Source organism: Pseudochaenichthys georgianus, chromosome 24, assembly GCF_902827115.2.
Source record: "Pseudochaenichthys georgianus chromosome 24, fPseGeo1.2, whole genome shotgun sequence".
NCBI lineage: Eukaryota > Metazoa > Chordata > Actinopteri > Perciformes > Channichthyidae > Pseudochaenichthys > Pseudochaenichthys georgianus.
The window spans coordinates 31434478-31452503 of NC_047526.1; the positions used below are offsets into that span (position 1 = coordinate 31434478).

Genomic DNA, 18026 nt, shown 5'->3' on the forward strand with positions numbered 1-18026 from the left:
CGAGCAGGTTCATTCAACATAAGCTGACCTATCTTTTTATATATTATATGTTCAACATTTGCTGTTAATCGAAGGGTAAATGTATTTTGTGTACCTGTAAACAGCTTGTGATTGACATAGAGCAGTGTTTCTCAAATTTTTTCATACCAAGGACCACTTAACCAATAAAAAAACACTCGCGGACCATCTAACTCCATAAATATCCCAAAACACATCGTTTTTCTAGAACAGATTATAAATCACCTGAAAATGGTACAAACAACTGGCAACATGTGTGACGAAGGTGTTGCCCTGGGTTTTATCATGCAATAGAAATTGAAACTTAAGCTTGTTCCATTGCGGAGATATTCCCGCGAGAGTGCGGAAAACTTAAATGTATTTATTTATATCAAATGTGAAATGTTACCAATATACTCACGGACCACGAGGGGGCGCTCACGGACCACTAGTGGTCCGCGGACCACACTTTGAGAAGCACTGACATAGAGCGTATACTGTGGTAATAATCACCATTGGGTTCCACTGTACTAACTCAAAGGCTTCTCAAAAGAGGAGAATTTGTATTGCTTGTTTTTGCCAGTTGATGAAAATTAATAAATGATGGGCAGCTTAAATGTATTTGATTTGAGGAAGTGAAGCATGATTTATTTTTAAAAAGACAAACAATGAGAGAACAAAGCTATAACTTTTCTCCCCCAATGAATAATGTGTAATGCCAGTCAGGTTACGTGCATATTGGGGTTGAGCATGTCTGAATATATGCGAGACTGTGTATACATAACTGTGCTCTTGTGTCTTATGTCTCATGTCAGTATGCAGGTGAAGGCTGTGATGATTGTATGCTGTGTCTCAAAATGACAACATGTGCTTTTATTGCATTCATCCTTGAACTCAACATGTGTCAGGGTTCTTGTGTCTTTGCATGTGGACATACAAAAGTAAATGTCTCTCCTGGCACACGCTCAGCATCTGTCATCAGGCGCATTCACACCGCAGTACTTTTCCCACAAAGGTGCACACCGGAAAAAGTCCCTGGGGGAGGATTAGGCAAATGAAGCCGCTGACGTCACTTCTTCTTCTGCTTTCGATTTACTGGCAGGCCGCAAACCACTGCACGGCGTATACTGCCGCCCAAAGTCCCCGGCCGGAAGTCCCCGGAGTTGGGGACTGGCTTCAGTAGAAGCTGCTGGGACTCCCGACAGCTTCTTCTGAAGCCTTCCGAGTAAATCGCCAGAACGCCAACACCTCCTCATCTCCACCGCTCCCATGTTTTATTTTGTGTTGCCATAAGTTAGTCTCTCTGCGTTTCTGCGCTGGGCTAATGCTAATGCTAATAATGCTAATGCAGGATAATAAAATGGCGGCTTCACAAAACTTTTTGGGAGTTTTACGGGGCGTGGTTTGCAATCCGCCCAGCCAATCAGACATATAGCTCTTTTCTCAAAAAAGAGTCGAGAGCAGGGACTTTCGAGGGGGTAAAAAGGTTCGCATGAACTAATTTTAGTACCGGCTCTTTTTGGTGTGAACGCGACCATGAACTAAATTCGCATGAACCTTTGTGGGAAAAGTACCGCAGTGTGAATGCGCCTAATGCGCCTATTGAGGATTTACTCTCCGGCAGGGGAGAAGAGATTCCTCTCCCGTGTCGAACACAAACGGAGTGAGATCAGAAACACCTCGTCTCCAGCAGCAGTTGATTGTTTTCACAAGGGTGTGGTTCAAGACCTTTAAAGTCCCTCTTAAAAGCTGCTAGGAGTGGCAATTTGTGGTGTCAGATTGTCTACAGACAAACTTAGCCTCACACATCTGGTCTACATTCAAGACAGGTTTTTATCTGGTATCATGTTGTAAAAAAATGGTTTCTTAAACAACCTCAAAAGACCTTAAGTTATCTAAAGGTTGTGGTTTTGTTAAAATGTGCCTGTTATTGTTTTTATCTCATGGTCAAGTGTGTCCATGTCCTTGGCTCGACAGTGCGAGGGTCCCACAGACCCAGCATTTTCAGGTTTTTTAATGACAGGGAAAGTATAATATCTTCCAGGGCTGGATCAAAAATAGATAGTTATATTCCAAAACTGTCCCAAACCTTCTGTATGAAATGTCTTAATCAACAGAGAGAGGAGGATTGGATATCACGGATACATTTAACAAGAGGGCTTCAGTGAAGGATATGGTCAGCCAACCCAAATTACAATGATGTGAGAACCAAATACATTTTTATGGAAGGTGCGGTTGTTTTTTGCTCAAAGTCTGGATCAAGGAACTTAGTCACGCCAATTTAAAAAATGACATAGGTGGTACACTTTTTGGGGTCATTTATTTGGTTTCACGGCGTAGGTCTTTTATAATGAGCCGAGCGAGGTGGAGTGAAGGACAGTTGTGAAACTCAGTTTGATATGTGGCAGAACAAATACAAGAACATTAGATTTAGTCAATTAGATCATGCCAAGGTTGTCAGTGAAAGCGATAAATTAAGAGCGGATGTTTAATGGTCTAACAAGTTCACTCTGGCATGTCATGAACTTTTTATGTGCAAACTGAAACTTTTCCTCTTTCGTGGTACAGCCACAGCCTCTGCCTCTGAATTAGCTGTTTTTGGGTTTGTTCTGTTGCTTGTTTTACTATTTTATGTTTTCAATCAATAAAACCAGTATTTGGAAAAAATGTTTGAAGAAGTTAAAAGTTCGTTCGACAAAGGACACACACACACACACACACACACACACACACACACACACACACACACACACACACACACACACACACACACACACACACACACACACACACACACACACACACACACACACACACACACACACACACACACACACACACACACACACACACACACACACACACACACACACACACACACACACACACACACACACACACACACACACACACACACACACACACACACACACACACACACACACACACACACACACACACACACACACACACACACACACACACACACACACACACACACACACACACACACACACACACACACACACACACACACACACACACACACTAGATGTGTTCCCCCCCCCCTTATGTGCCCCTCCCCCCACATGGATCACCCCTGGCACACGCAATACATGTTCAGTGTCTATTCTTTGTATATGTACTGCAGATGTTCATGTGTGCCAGTACTCTGATACAATATGTACAGTTTGAAAGGGTGTTAAATGAAATGTGGTGATGACTAATGGTTTTTGTGTTAATGTAATAGCAGTTAAAACAGGACGCGGTCAAATGTTACCGCGAACACCAAAGTAAGGTGGGGGGGGGGGGGGGGAAACGAAGACAATAGGAGGGTTAAAGTAAACTCTTCATATTTGGCAGAAAGATGGATGGGAAAAAAACGTGTTGTTGCTATAGTAATGGAATGTTTAACTGACACCAACTGCTATTAATAGAACACTGAACTAAACTGCTTTAATTAGAGCCAACATGGCAGCAGGAAAGTTGAAGAAGAAAGGTCATGAAAACAAAGGACCGAACCCAGTTACTACATAATGGCCCAGAGACTGAAATAACCCCGAGCTGTTTCAGAGCCCAGGGCCTGTTGCCCACTTCTGCTGGGCAAAAACATGCCTGGTGCCTATCACCGAGACACACAAGCTCACACTGTAGAAGTGATGGCTTTGAAGAATAATAACAAACCCACCACCATCATGTTTTCCAGCACGCTGGCTGAGGAGAATAACACAACCGTGCCAAACCTGTGAGCCGCATGTTTGCTGGAAAACATGACTCAGTTCAGCTTTAAGTTGAAGAGAGGCATCATGCAGGTAACGCCTTACGTCCACTGGAAAATAACTCTGTGAACATAATTGGCTAATGTCCATACTCGTGACTGTAAAATGATCCAGGTGTCGGTAGAAACTAGATTCTGTGTTGTGGATGAAGCCAGGGCGATTGTGCCTATATGATCTTTGGTAATAGACCGTTAGATCCTCATTCAGCTCATTATATGAAATGTTTTGATCCTGTGTAAACCTCCTGTCCTGAACACTCAGACATGTTTAAGTCAAGCTCTGTCTGTAAAGCCATATATGGGCCAATCTCTGGCCATTAGATGCGTTTGTTGGGTGTTTTACACAACCTGTTATTATTCTGAGAACTGGATCCAGATGTAGCGCAAGGTATTTGTATGTCTTGCCAAAATGCAATGAAAAACATCCCAGCCCTTTGCGGAGAAATAGGGTTCTTATATCGCAACAGGAATACTAAGAAATATGAGCGGAGAATCTGGTTATGTGTTGAAATATTTAATACACTTAAGAGTTGTATGAACCCAATGCTTAAAAGAGTTTCCCCTGCAGCAACACAAGATAAATAACTGAGTGTGTTTCGCATAATTCAATAATACAAATAATAATACAAATTGTTTGTGAAAATTACTCAAAATGACTTTCAATTTAGTGTTTAACTGTAGTCTAAAACTTCCTTTGCATCATTTCTTAAACAGGGGTGCAGGAATAACACATGCATGTTACCAAAAAGGGGTCCTGATTGTTAAAGCATTTTAAACATGAAAAAAACTCTTGCAAGTAAACATCTATTTCTATAGATTTCTGTTTATTCACATATAGAACAAACCTATTTGAGTCCAACATCCCTCACCTATTATTTTTACATGTGCAAAAATGTTCTTCAGTGCTGAGCTGATTGAATACCTTCACCTTGGATGCACTCGTGGAAAACATCTTAAAAGAAGGCTCAGGCGTTTTCTAGGCTATTTCAAAAGTCAGAGTTTTTTAACAAAACTCTACATCTGGTTTCCTTTTGGAAAAGCTGAGAAGAGTTCACCTCTTTATGGAGTGTCATATGTGACTTGGACCAATCAAAAGCCACCAGGACGAGGTGTGGTTTATATTGTGAATAAAGCCCAGTTGAGCGTTATATATGGAACGCTCTGCGGGACAACAAATCAGCAAAAACAACCAATCAGCTTCCCACTTTTATGTCACACGTTTCTTCCTCAGCTTTTGGGGGTGTCATATAATATTGTGTAGTCAAATATTTGCACCCTAAAATGAAAAATGGTTTTAGGCAAAAACCTACTCCGTTATTTGAAGTGTCGAATTGTGTTAAATTTCAACATGACTTTCAATGTTATGTAGTTATTTCAAAACTCAGGAGGATATTCCTCGGCTCAAGCAACGCCCTTCTACCAAGTCTGATGAAAAGCGGGTCAGTTTTTCTTCCATAATCAAGCTGACAAACAGAGTCACACAAATAAAGTGAAAACATAAACTTCTCGGTGTAGGCAATACTTGCTAAATCAGGCCTGCGCATGTACATTACATACGAAGCGCACATTTAAGGCGGTTCATGAGAGGTTAAGAGAGAACCAGCTGTTCTCAGTCTGTAAGTGTAAACAGCAGCAGAAGTAAAACGGTTCTCACCATTAGGCACGTTCACACCGCAGTACTTTTCCCACTTCAGTTCCGATATAGTTCCGAAATGTTGCGTTCACACCAAAAAGAGCCGGAACTCAAATTAGTTCATGAGAACCTTTTTACCCCCTTTTCCGTCGCTGCTAGAGAGCAGGGACTTTCGTGGGAGAAAAAGGTTCCTATGTCTGATTGGCTGGGCAGATTGCAAACCACGCCCCGTAAAACTCCCAAAAAGTTTTGTGAAGCCGCCATTTTATTATCCACCATTAGCATTATTAGCATTAGCATTAGCCCAGCGCAGAAACGCAGAGAGACTAATTTATGGCAACACAAAAGAAAACATGGGAGCGGTGGAGATGAGGAGGTGTCGGCGAAGCCAGTCCCCAACTCCGGGGACTTCTGGCCGGGGACTTTGGGCGGCAGTATACACCGTGAAGTGGTTTGCGGCCTGCCAGTAAACCCAAAGCAGAAGAAGAAGAAATGACGTCAGCGGCTTCATTTGCCTAATCTACCCCCAGGGAAGTGAGGGAACTTATTCCGGTGTGAACGCGATCTGAACTAAAGAGTTCTCATGAACCTTTGTGGGAAAAGTACTGCGGTGTGAAAGCCCCTAAAGTACCAACTGAGGTCAGCCCATAGGGTTTCTGGGAATTAAAGCCTTCAAAAGTTACATCATGCCCCCCCTTTCCCCCCGTCAACATGCACAGTTGTCTAGTGTCGCTGTACTGCTAAAAACACCAAACATGTCTTTATTAACGGCCTCCTCCTGAGCTGCGTCAGTCAAAACAAGTGACCACAGAGACGAGCGTTTCCACAGCAGGCGCCTCTGAGAAGATAAAGGTCTATGTTTTGGCTCAAGGCTTTGACACTGGCTGTCATGGGACAAGTCTTGTGAGCTCTGTCCTATCTGCATTCAGATACGCTTGTAGAAGTAATGTTCTGATAAGGCAGCTCTTAAACGCCTGACGAAAGGAGCAGGATTCATCTGGCTTTTTCCTCTTCTGTCCTCTTGGTTTCATCTTCACTCTCCCTCTTTTATCTGTCCAAAACAAAGATTTAGGATCAAATGCACTGACAGAAAACACTATATTATAGGTACGAAGCCATTAATGGAGATGTTTTCAGCCAAAGATGAGGCTCCTACCTGTGAAATATGGATGTATGAGTGCATTGGGCAAGCCATGGAGTTGGGAGAAACCCAAAAGAAGTAATGTAAGAGCTGGAAAAAACTAAAGGTCAAGTGAGAATTCAAACAAAAAGCAAATGTGGATAACACAGAATTGAACCTGTGTTCACATCGGAAAACTGGCAGGCGCTGTGTGTGTGTGTGTGTGTGTGTGTGTGTGTGTGTGTGTGTGTGTGTGTGTGTGTGTGTGTGTGTGTGTGTGTGTGTGTGTGTGTGTGTGTGTGTGTGTGTGTGTGTGTGTGTGTGTGTGTGTGTATGTGTGTATGTGTGTATGCGTGCAGCAAAGGGGCCTCCCATGCAGTTACACTGGAGCCACTTAGCTTTTGGATGGCCGGCATTTACTTTAGGAGAGGCCAGTTGAAAAGCCCAGTCTGATTGCTTTTCTTAAATAACCTCATCTAAAAGCCCTAAATAACCAAATACCTCTGTGACGACGTTGAAGCCGTTCCAAACTCTTACTGCATCTCTGCCTGGGAACACTGGCATCAGACGTGTGGTTACAGAGTGGGAGGCTCGGAGACAAGAGAGTCTTGAAATGAAATTAGGATTAGTGAGAGCAGTTGATTCCTCCAGGATCCTGCTGGTGGGAAGCCAGACATCTTCTCAACATGTGACTGGGTCGCTCGTTTCTTTCTAACCGTCCTTCTTAATTGTTCTGTTCGGCTTCTTTCTTTCCCTCCACCTCTATCGGCATCTCTTCCTCCACTGTAATAACAGAGCGGACATTTAAAAGGAGGCCACAGCAGGGTTTGCAGAAGGTAATATTCTGACACACACACACACACACGGGTGGTTTGGCCATGACGCTAATCCAGCATCACTCCAGGGTTTTTCCAAATGAACCAGGAGGAGGAGAAGAGGGAACGACACGCTCTGAAGACGCTGGAATTTCTTACGCCACTGTGTCACACACCAAATGAAATTACATAATAAAAGCTAATGCTAATTTCCATAGGTCGCAAGTCTAAATTTCCACATTACTGTTCCACTTTTTGGGTGCCAACCAGTGAGGCATGTTATGTTTCAAAGACTTGGAAGTTGTACGTGTTGTTTGGGACTGGGAGGTTCTTTTTTTCTTCTTCTTACAGCTCAGGAAAATGTTTTAACGGTTAAGTGGATTACATATCTCGCTCCTTTATCCCATAATGCACCAGTGAGTGGTCCCTAATTAAGGAATTAGTCATTCAAAGCTAAAAAGGCGCATCTTTTTTTGTCTCAATTCCCAAGTTTTAAACAAAGTCAACTCGTTGTTTTTCCCATTTTCCATCCCAATTGTCAAAAAAATAAAATACGCTTCAAATTTTATTTAGAAACAGCTACAAGCTCAACCAATCTTTTGTGTAATTAGCGCATTGAAATATTATATTCAATGGTGAAAAGCACAAAAAGATAATAAGTCAAAGATAATCCTGATCAGTGGTTAAAGTACAATTTGATATCATTTGCAGTACACCTTGCTATACTTTATTGTGCATTTGTGCAATTGACAACAAAAATAGTTTTGTCCCCAATGTCTGTTGGGCCCGTCCATTATTGGGTTAATTTTGTATATTCTAAATGTGACTGACATTCCCCCGTATGTAATGCATATACTGTACATCTGCAAGTATTTCTTCAAAGCATTACTGAACAATGCAATGATTACGTTTTTTCTTGTTTTGTGTCTATATCTACGCCGGGATCCGGAGTCGAGGCTGATCCTCTTGCTGTAGTCCTGTGTCTTGGATCCTCTATCCTGAGTCCTGGATTAAGTCGTGGACTTCGGGTCGTGGCTGAACCTGTCTCTGCGGTCCTGCCTTGGGTCTCGTCATGCTGCTTCCCTGATGGCTTCCACAGGATTGTAGCTGACATCCTCGTGGATTCATCTTCTCATTACAGACGCATGCATTTCCTAACATTCGGTCTATATGCTGTAAAATGTATTATCTCTCGATTTACACACGGCATCTATTGCACGTCTGTCCGTCCTGGGAGAGGGATCCCTCCTCTGTTGCTCTCCCTGAGGGTTCTCCCATGTTCCCTTAAACTGTGGGTTTTCTCTGGAAGTGTTTCCTTGTACGATGTGAGGGTCTAAGGATAGAGGGTCTAAGGACAGAGGGTGTCGTTTTTCTCACTGATATTCTGAACAATCTGTGCTGTATATTTGCTGTAAAGTGTCTCTACTGTAGGCTATTTTTATTATGTGTACAGCACTTTGGCTCCACCAAAAATCGTTTATAAATGTGCTATATAAATAAAACTTGATTTGATTTGATTTGCTTAGGGTACCATAAGAACGATTATAACATCAATGGCACTGTGGAGTCTTTGGCCTAAACTGTGAGTCTGTCATGATGGTGAATAAGCTACCATTGGAGAGTTTAAACTGGTCACTACCCAAAACGCATACAATCTGGGCCAAATGCCTTCAGGTTGTACGCTAAAATGCTAAATCCAATCATCAAGCTGAGTTTCATTCAAACATTAAACCGTACTTCCTGTTCTTCTCTGACAGTTTTCGACTTACAGTCAAGAAATGCTGAACAGTGAAATGAACCGCACAAACTTTTAAGACTGACATGGTTTTCATCTCGCAGAAAATCAGCTGTGATGCCAACTCTTGAATCAGGCCAAAGGTAATGGTCTTTTCTCCTCACTCAGCCTTCCATGTAGAGTACACTCCTCTGCAGACTGAAACCTGGCACTCCCACAGCCATGCATTAAGGAGGTATGGGAACTATCCAGCACAAAGAAATATGGAACCGTCGCGCTTTATCGCTACCCTCTCTTTTATGTTACCCTCTAAACAGTCAAGCTTGTCATGCTTCAAACAAACTGTGATATATTTAGAAATCAAGTTTAAATCCATCACACTTCACAGCGCTCAGGAGGCAAAGAAAACAGTTGGAAAAAACTACAAAAACAACTATTTCACGATTTACTACGAGGTTGCGTTATATTACACACATTTCAACAGCTATGGAAGTAAAAATGTCAACTGAGGAAAAAAATCACCAACAGCACTTTTACATGACTGAAGTTTAGGTTAGGCTTCATATGATTGTTTATTCAGTGTGTGTGTGTGTGTGTGTGTGTGTGTGTGTGTGTGTGTGTGTGTGTGTGTGTGTGTGTGTGTGTGTGTGTGTGTGTGTGTGTGTGTGTGTGTGTGTGTGTGTGTGTGTGTGTGTGTGTGTGTGTGTGTGTGTGTGTGTGTGTGTTCTCAACGCTAAACTATAACCGACAGTTTAAAAAGGGGGGTAAGGTTTCAGACCACGTCCAAGAGTGTAACCTTGGATTGAATAAGTGGGTCATGTGCGTATGTGTGTGTCCTTGTTTGCAATTCAACCTTGAGGAATGGCTGTCATCTGCATAACTGGACTCTGAGAACAAAAGACGGCCAATATGCACATTAAGGAAGTCGTGAAACTATTCATTCTTGTATTTTCAGAGCTCCTCTACTCCTTAGAAGGTCTCCTATTTTGCTATTTTTAGGCATATATTATGGGTCTCAGATATATACAAATATATAAAAACATGTCTATGACGTGTTTTGCTGAAAATACCAAACAGATCATGCATTTTTAGACATCCCTCTATTTCAGCCCTGTTTGAGAACTGCTGATTCCGGGTCCTGAGCTTGAAAAAAAAGAAAAGGGGGGGGAGCTTGTGCCTGCTCAGAATTCTACGAGATACTCAGCTAAATGCTGCCGTGATTAAACGCCATCATGTTCGAAACCACATCAGGGATTCTGATAGCAACTTTCTAATAGTGCCGTGGGTCCACATTTCCGATATTACGTCATATCGGACGCAAATCTGGATCAGCTCCGTTGTTCCCTCGTTTTTAGAGATTTGGAACGGAGGAAAAGAGAGAGGGTTTGGTTTTCGGACACTTTGTGAGTTCCCCGACACACCGGGGACCAGTGGCGAACCGTCAGGGCCTTCAAGGTATTCAGAGAATACCCTGGAACACTCAGATAAAACAAATCCATTTAATTATATAAATAAAATGAATAAATGAGAATGGTATCTGTGTTGTTGTTCTGTAATATTACAGTGTTACGTTGATTCGTTTGTCCTTCTCGGACCATGCACTACACATTTCAGTGGTTTTGTGTTAGAAAAGAAAGCAACCAATCAGATCTTGTTCTGGGTCTCTGGGTAGAACATCCTTCAACCAAGGTATTCTACATCCTTGATCGAATGCCCTGGCCGTTGCACTGAATGAGAGCGTACGTTTGGACTGACAGTTCGATCAACCAATCATATTGATTTGTAGCCAATGGGCGTATTCTTTCAGAGTTTCCCTCGGTTCCAGGGTATTCTAGAAGGCCCGCTAGTTAACTGGCTCGAGACAGAGGATCTACATCAGTGCTTCTCAACGTGTGGTCCGCGGACCACTGTTGGTCCGTGAGCGCCCTCTAGTGGTCCGTGAGTATATTGGTAACATTTCACATTTGAAATAAATACATTTTAGTTTTCCGCACTCTCGCGGGAATATCTCCGCAATGGAGCGAGCTTAAGTTTAACTTTTAATTGCATGATATAGCCCAGCGCAACACCTTCATCACACATGTTGCCACTTGTTTGTACAATTTTCAGGTGATTTGTAATCTGTTCTAGAATAACGATGTGTTTTTTGATATGTGTGGAGTTAGGTGGTCCGCGAGTGTTTTTTTATTGGTTAAGTGGTCCTTGGTATGAAAAAGTTGGAGAAACACTGATCTAGATGAATGCGACGAAGCAATTCATGCCATTTTATTGTTTTATTGGGGGGGGGTCTGTGTCTACAGAAGGTCCAGTTGTGATAGACACGGTTCGCCACTACATATTTATGTATAAAAGACATCAAAAAGTGCATTTTGCATGATAGGTCCCCTTTACATGTTCACTGGAAATCAAAAAATGTTTGGTGATGGTCAAAGAGATACACATAATGGAGGACCAGGTCACACCCTACCTGCCAAGCAGAGTCCGAAGATGGTGAGAAGTACCAGGATGTAGAGGGAGACGATGGCGTACTTGATGGCAGAGAGGGAGTTCAGGTGAGCACAGCACTGATCCTGCTTCCTGCGACGCTTTCCAGAACCTGAGCAAAACAACAAAGAAATTTGGGTCGGTAAAAAGTCCAAATAGAGGTGACAGGTTTTCTTAGGAACAGCAAGTGGAAGTTGGCTTTTGGAACAAATATGTTTAATAAGTTTGTTTGAAGATTAGCCTGCTACAAAACAAAGCAATTTCTCTAAGGTAAAGCAGCGTTCAGTTATTATGCTCCAAATATCTGGAACCAACTCCCAGAAACCTGCAGGTCCGCTGCAACTCTGACTACTTTTAAATCCAGGCTGAAGACTTTTCTTTTTGCCGCTGCTTTTAATTGAACTATTCATATCTTAGACTGCACTGTAACTTTTATCCATGTATTTTTTCTTTTAATGTTTATTTTATTAGCTTTTCTTTTTAATGACTGATTTTAAATGCCATTTTCTTAATGTCTTTCATTTTTTGTAAAGCACTTTGAATTGCCTTGTGTTGAAAAGTGCTATATAAATAAACTTTCCTTGCCTTGCCTAAGTGGTGGCTGGGACATTGTGTGTAAGGCTAAGCTCGTGTTTTCTAGTTTCTTCATGCAATAATGTTAGTAAAGGTCGGAGCTAAAACAAATGACCCCAGAAAGCTTTTATTTGAAAAGCCTGACATTTACTCCTTCAATTACGTACTGTGTGTACGGAAGAGGATTAGGGCCACCGGCCACATACATTTTTTTTTGTTCCGAGAAAAAACTCAGACACAAAAAAAAAAAAAAATGTGGCCCTAATCCTCTTCCGTATGTGTGCACACAAAGTAAGATCAATTTAATGAATGTGGTGCATGCCATCATGTTATCTACTAAAAACATACTGAAGAGAAAGTACACTTGATGAGATGTAAGCACGGGACAATATCAAATACACTTGTTTACTGGCTTATTATGGTCTTATGTCAAATATAGCATTTGGGAAAGCAACGCACAGATATTGCTCAAATAAATTCAACATAATTCACAAAAAACCACACCCTCTCAGTGGAGCCATTCATATAATCCATGTCACCACTTAAACCTCCTCTCAGGGTCAACAGATGTTTTAGTCTTGATACATTTGACAACTGTTTTTGTTTGATGGAAGCGTTTTTCTATTACAAGTTTAGCAAAACAAGTGTGTTTTTTATTTGTGTGTGTGTGATAGCTTGGCAGGAGGCAGGGAGTATGCTGTTGTTGTCGAGGGAACATCGTTTTTAGAATCACATCTTTCAGCAGTCATGGGAATAGCAATGTCAAGTTACTTTTAATGTTGTTTGTTAAGAAATTATCCTCAGCAGTGTTACAGAAATGAATGTGTGTTATGCCTCATTAAAATAACGTGATTGAAATGCTTCTTAAATAGAGATTAGATTTAATCTGGCTGTTATACCAACATGTTACATGCCTCAGTTTCAAGGGAAAGAATAGAGGAAAGTAATCACACATTGATTATGTTTACATGCATGAACGCACAAGAGAATAATCAGATCAAGAACATAGTATGATTTACTACACTGTGCTTTTCCCATAAGTAGAATGATTGGGTTTAGGCATGCAGGAGTTCAACAATAAAGCTGAGAGAATAAATGAATGAATGACATTCTGCAAAGCACTGCTCAAAAACACTACTTTATTCATTATTGTTATACTTCGATATGTCATTTCAACACATTTTTGATGTTATTGAAATAGGGTAACATTTAAAATATTGTGTGCCTCTACAGTGACATGTTTACTATCTAGTGTGTGGAAGAGAAACTCCATCTGGAGGGAACTTTGGGATGCTTGCTTTTGCAGACCATTTGCACGCACACAAACCACACTACAGGAAGGGAACATCCCAAAAAGCATTATACTGTAGGGCCCAGAGTTCCCGTTAGCCGCGGACTACGACCGGTAAAATATGCTGAAGACCGGCAAATCTAAATCTCTCCGGTCAAAGTGTCCGTTCAAAACTAATTTCCGTTTAGCGCAACTTGCACCATTTATGTGACGGACAAAAGAGTATGTGACAGACAAGAATAGTCAATTCTAATGTCTAACACATAGGCCCAATCCCAAACCACTCCCTCGACCCTACCCCTCCGTGACGGAGTGAACTCCGTCTGTAGCCACACTCGCAGCTCAACGAGGCTCCCTCCTGTCAGATGGAGGGAGTAAACACAGCAGCAAGCTTTGGGACGGCCTCCCCTCTCTCCGGCAGAAACAGGAAATGCCGTACCTGTATGTAACAACGGTTTCAAATCAGCATCTCTTAGAAAAAAAGTTTAAATGAATAACTCAAATAAAACTCCAAACATCTTTCATTGTGTTTCAAAGCTCTTTTAGTTTTAAACCTGATGTTTATAAGCTTCTTAGTTTTTGCAACGGTCTGTAAATATACACAACTATATAATAAAATGCACATGTTTACCTGTTTCTAGACTAAACACAGGTTTGATCCTAAGTTAAAAATATATGAGGTCATCATGAGGTTGTTAACAACGTAGTTTATCAGTGGATGTTTGCTGGAACTACTTTTTAACAGCTTGTTTCCTGACGGACACACACAGCGTGACTCCGGTCAGGTAGAGACCGGTCTCAAGTCAGCATCGCTGCAGACTCGCTGTTTGAGGGCTTGATAGCCCACTCCCCCTCCACACCGCTCCACAGTCGTTGGTTTGGAACAGCCCTCAATATGGCGGACCCTCCGCGTGAACGCGCAAACGGAGGGGTAGGGTGTAGGGGGAGGTTTGGGAATGGGCCTTAATGTGGAGAAAGAGATGTCCTGGATGGGTTGATTGTGCGTTGATCGATTGGTAATGCCTCGAGGTTCCGGTGGGCATGTAAACAAATGCATAATGCTCCGCTATACTTTGCGGCCTCACCCGGTTGCATAGCGACGCTTATTGTTTAGGTGTCTTTTAATAAGCAGGTAGTCCTATCATTAGCTAGAACTAGCTGCATCTGATCGATATGGACATACACGCGAGTGAAGTCTAATCTGACGGGAGAGAGAGATCAGCTGCTGCTGACGAGTTGACACGCAGCTCTGCATGATCACAGGCGGCGGTGAGCGGACAAAACACTTCAGGTTAGAATATCACACGTAGCTATTTTAATTACCTCTCAAACTACCGTAACTAGTTATAGATGTGTTTAGTTTTACTGTCGGGTCACTCATTACTGATCCTCGAGCTGCATGATACTGGCGGGCTGTCAGGAGAGGGAGAGAGCTCTCCGTGTATTATTCCAGTGTTATTATAAGTTACTGTACACTTTTGAATAATGTAGTTAATCTACTATAATTAGTTTGTTTAATATCGAATCATTTAAATTAGTTTTAAAGCTCAATAAATAACAAAGAAGACCTTTGACCGGCACTTTTCTCATTTTGTCCGGAAGATTTAAACTTTAACGGACATGTTGACCGGCAAAAAAATATTCTAACGGGAACTCTGGTAGGGCCCCTTTAAATATTTCAGTTACCACCTACAACATTTTGCTTGAGATGAGCTGGATGGATGAAAACACACCGTAGACAAATGAACAGCCATGTGTCTCTGGGACATCATTATGCCTGTGTGTCCAGTATGTTAGATATTAAACTCGCCGGGACACTAAAAAGGTTTTAATGAGATCCTATCTTCCTGTGAACAGTCATGATGTTGGCTCGAGTCCTGGTTCTGAATTTAAACACTGATTTTGCAGCACGGCCTCCCAACAGAATCAGTCAGTGGCCACTGGTGGATTGTAGCTCACTCTATGATGAAGAACACACGCTCCTCCGGCGTAAGACAAACACAGCTGGCTCAGATGTGTCACATGACAGGAATGGGAATGTATAGGATCAGAAATTGCTCTGAGTTAGTTTGCCTCTAGAGTCACACACACACACACACACACACACACACACACACACACACACACACACACACACACACACACACACACACACACACACACACACACACACACACACACACACACACACACACACAGGAATATAAACCAGCGGTGGAGAGCTTTAGGGGGAAATTATCACATCATTTTGTCTCATGACGTTTTCTTTCTCTGACGCGCATGAGAAGCTGCATGACTGTAAACATGACTTGTTTGATGTCATTCCAAGAGTTGGTTGGTAAAATTGATATGATAACACCGTCGTGTCTGGGATAGTTTGGATGTTTTGAAGTGGGATTGTGTGAGGTACTTATCCATGCCCTGGGGAAATGGAGAGAAGTTACATCATAAAAGCAAAGTGATGTACTGCTGTGGACGGGACTTTTTCCGCCATTTTCTTTGTACAGCTAACGGCCACTAGGGAACCTCCTAAATCTATGGATTTTACAGGTACAATTAACCACCTTTAACTCTACGGGCTCTATGACCGGTCCACGCCCGCCACCTCTAAGGGGCGGGCTCCAGCAGGAAAAGCTGGAGGCCGGAAAAGAGTGAGACAGGTAGCGCGCCAAAGTAAAAGTGGAACCGAGAGACAGAACGAGACAAGACAGACGGACAATTTAGCTGCTGCGGCTCATATGCAGGTGCGCTTTATAGTCCGAAAAGTACGGTACACAATATTTGCAAGATTTACACATATTGTTTTTTAACCACTTTACCTAAACTCAATGTAAGACCTTGGAAAGAAAGTTAATTTGATTTATTCTTGATTTAGTGATTAAAATGTACTCGGCAAAACGTGATAAAAAAAGTTAATGAAATAATTGATCACAATCCCTAGGCCTGATGTGACATCTTCAAATGGCTTATTTTCACACAGTCTTACATCCATAGATATTCATTTTACAATGAAGTAAATCAGATAGAAGCTGCTGATACTCACGTTGGAGCAGCTGATAAGGGAATTGGAAAAACATTCTGTATTTTATGCTTTAAAAAAACAATGAATCCATTGTCAACATGTTCTGTTGATATGTTGAAATGTTTCTCAACCAACAACCTTCTCTAAAAAAGACTTGCTGTAAGTAACGCTCTGCAGCTGTCCCAACTGAGACGAGAGATAAAAGTCAATCTCCATTAATCAAATAACTGGAATCATTACTGCACGGCTGAATGTTCCCTCTGACTCATATCTGGCTGGGATGTTGTCGTCAACATATTGTTGTGTTTAAGAGACAATGGATTTAATAGAGAGGTGGGGTTAACAACATGTGTAGGCTCATTGTATTAGTAAACTGGAGGAGCAACAATACAGTTTTCCACAAATCTGTTTAGAAACTGTTTACTTCCTGCAGGGTCATTGTGAGTCAGCCCTGGAACTGCTTCTGACTGTTGACTGTGGGACATTAGTGCATTTACAAGGACTTAGCTCCCATTACTTTCCAAATCAAATGCACATGGTGCTGGGCAAATGCACAAATCAGTGTCTCTGTTATTGTCGGTTGACGGTGACATGACGTGTGTGTTCGCATAAACAAAACAACTAGGGCCGGGACTTTAACGCGTTAATTAAGATTAATTAATTACACAAAAATTAACGCATTTTAATCGCACATATTTTTGCACAGCGGAACGTTTCTCACTGGATGAGTTTCAGGCGTACCGATTATACTGGAGCACCAACTAACGTTCATGACTTCAGCATGGGACTTCAAACAACAACAAACCACGGTGAACAATAGTCAAACATGAACGAACACGCTGATGAGACCGCTTTGGTCGGCCCCGTGGATGGGAACTTTTGTTTTAAAAAACGGACGGATGGAAGCGTCGATAAGAGCACGGTTGTGTGCAAATTATGCAAAAAGGAATGTGCATATCACCGCAGCACATCAAGCCTAAAGTATCACCTAAATGCAAAGCATGTAGCAGCTAGCATGTAGCAGCTAGCGTGGACGTTAGCCCGAGTGCAAGGAACCACACCCTGACCCAACCCACACTCAACCAGAGGACTGGTTTCAGGGCCAGGATAAGTGAGTCCACGTCTGAGAGAATAACCACCTCACTGGCTCACTGGATTACACTTGACTGTAGACCACCTGGAGTCAAATCCATGTGGAAATTGCTTCTCACTGTTCTCAGGTCAAATATGTATATTTGATAAAAATGCGATTAATTTCGATTAATTAATTACAAAGCCTCTAATTAATTAGATTAATTAGTTTAATCGAGTCCCGGCTCTAAAAACAACACATGCTTTAAATACACTTATCTATGTGTGTATGTTTGAACTTTAACATATCGTCATTAAAGGTAACGGGCTGTTTAAACTACTTTAAACAAGTGCGACCAATCCTAGTGAAGAGGCTCGATTATACCTAAGGCCAGGGTCGGTCAAATTAGGACCACATTTTCTCCGTGAAATCAGACGTGTTTTCTGGATAAAGCCTGTATTTTACACACGATTAGAAGTTCATAAACGCCTTGGGATGGAGGGGTC

General features: G+C 41.9%; 1 protein-coding gene across 3 annotated transcripts in view; it reads right to left on the reverse strand.

The window, feature by feature from the left end:
- The window catches only part of scara5 (scavenger receptor class A, member 5 (putative)), a 99369-nt gene that overhangs the window by 73744 nt on the left and 7599 nt on the right, over positions 1 to 18026 (reverse strand). For all 3 annotated transcript variants that reach the window (XM_034076297.2, XM_034076296.2, XM_034076295.2), the window contains one exon: positions 11546 to 11674. Coding sequence is in view for 2 of the 3 variants with exons in the window: in XM_034076296.2 (XP_033932187.1) it covers positions 11546 to 11674 (129 nt within the window). In the remaining variant the exon portion in view is untranslated. The remainder of the gene's footprint in view (positions 1 to 11545; positions 11675 to 18026) is intronic.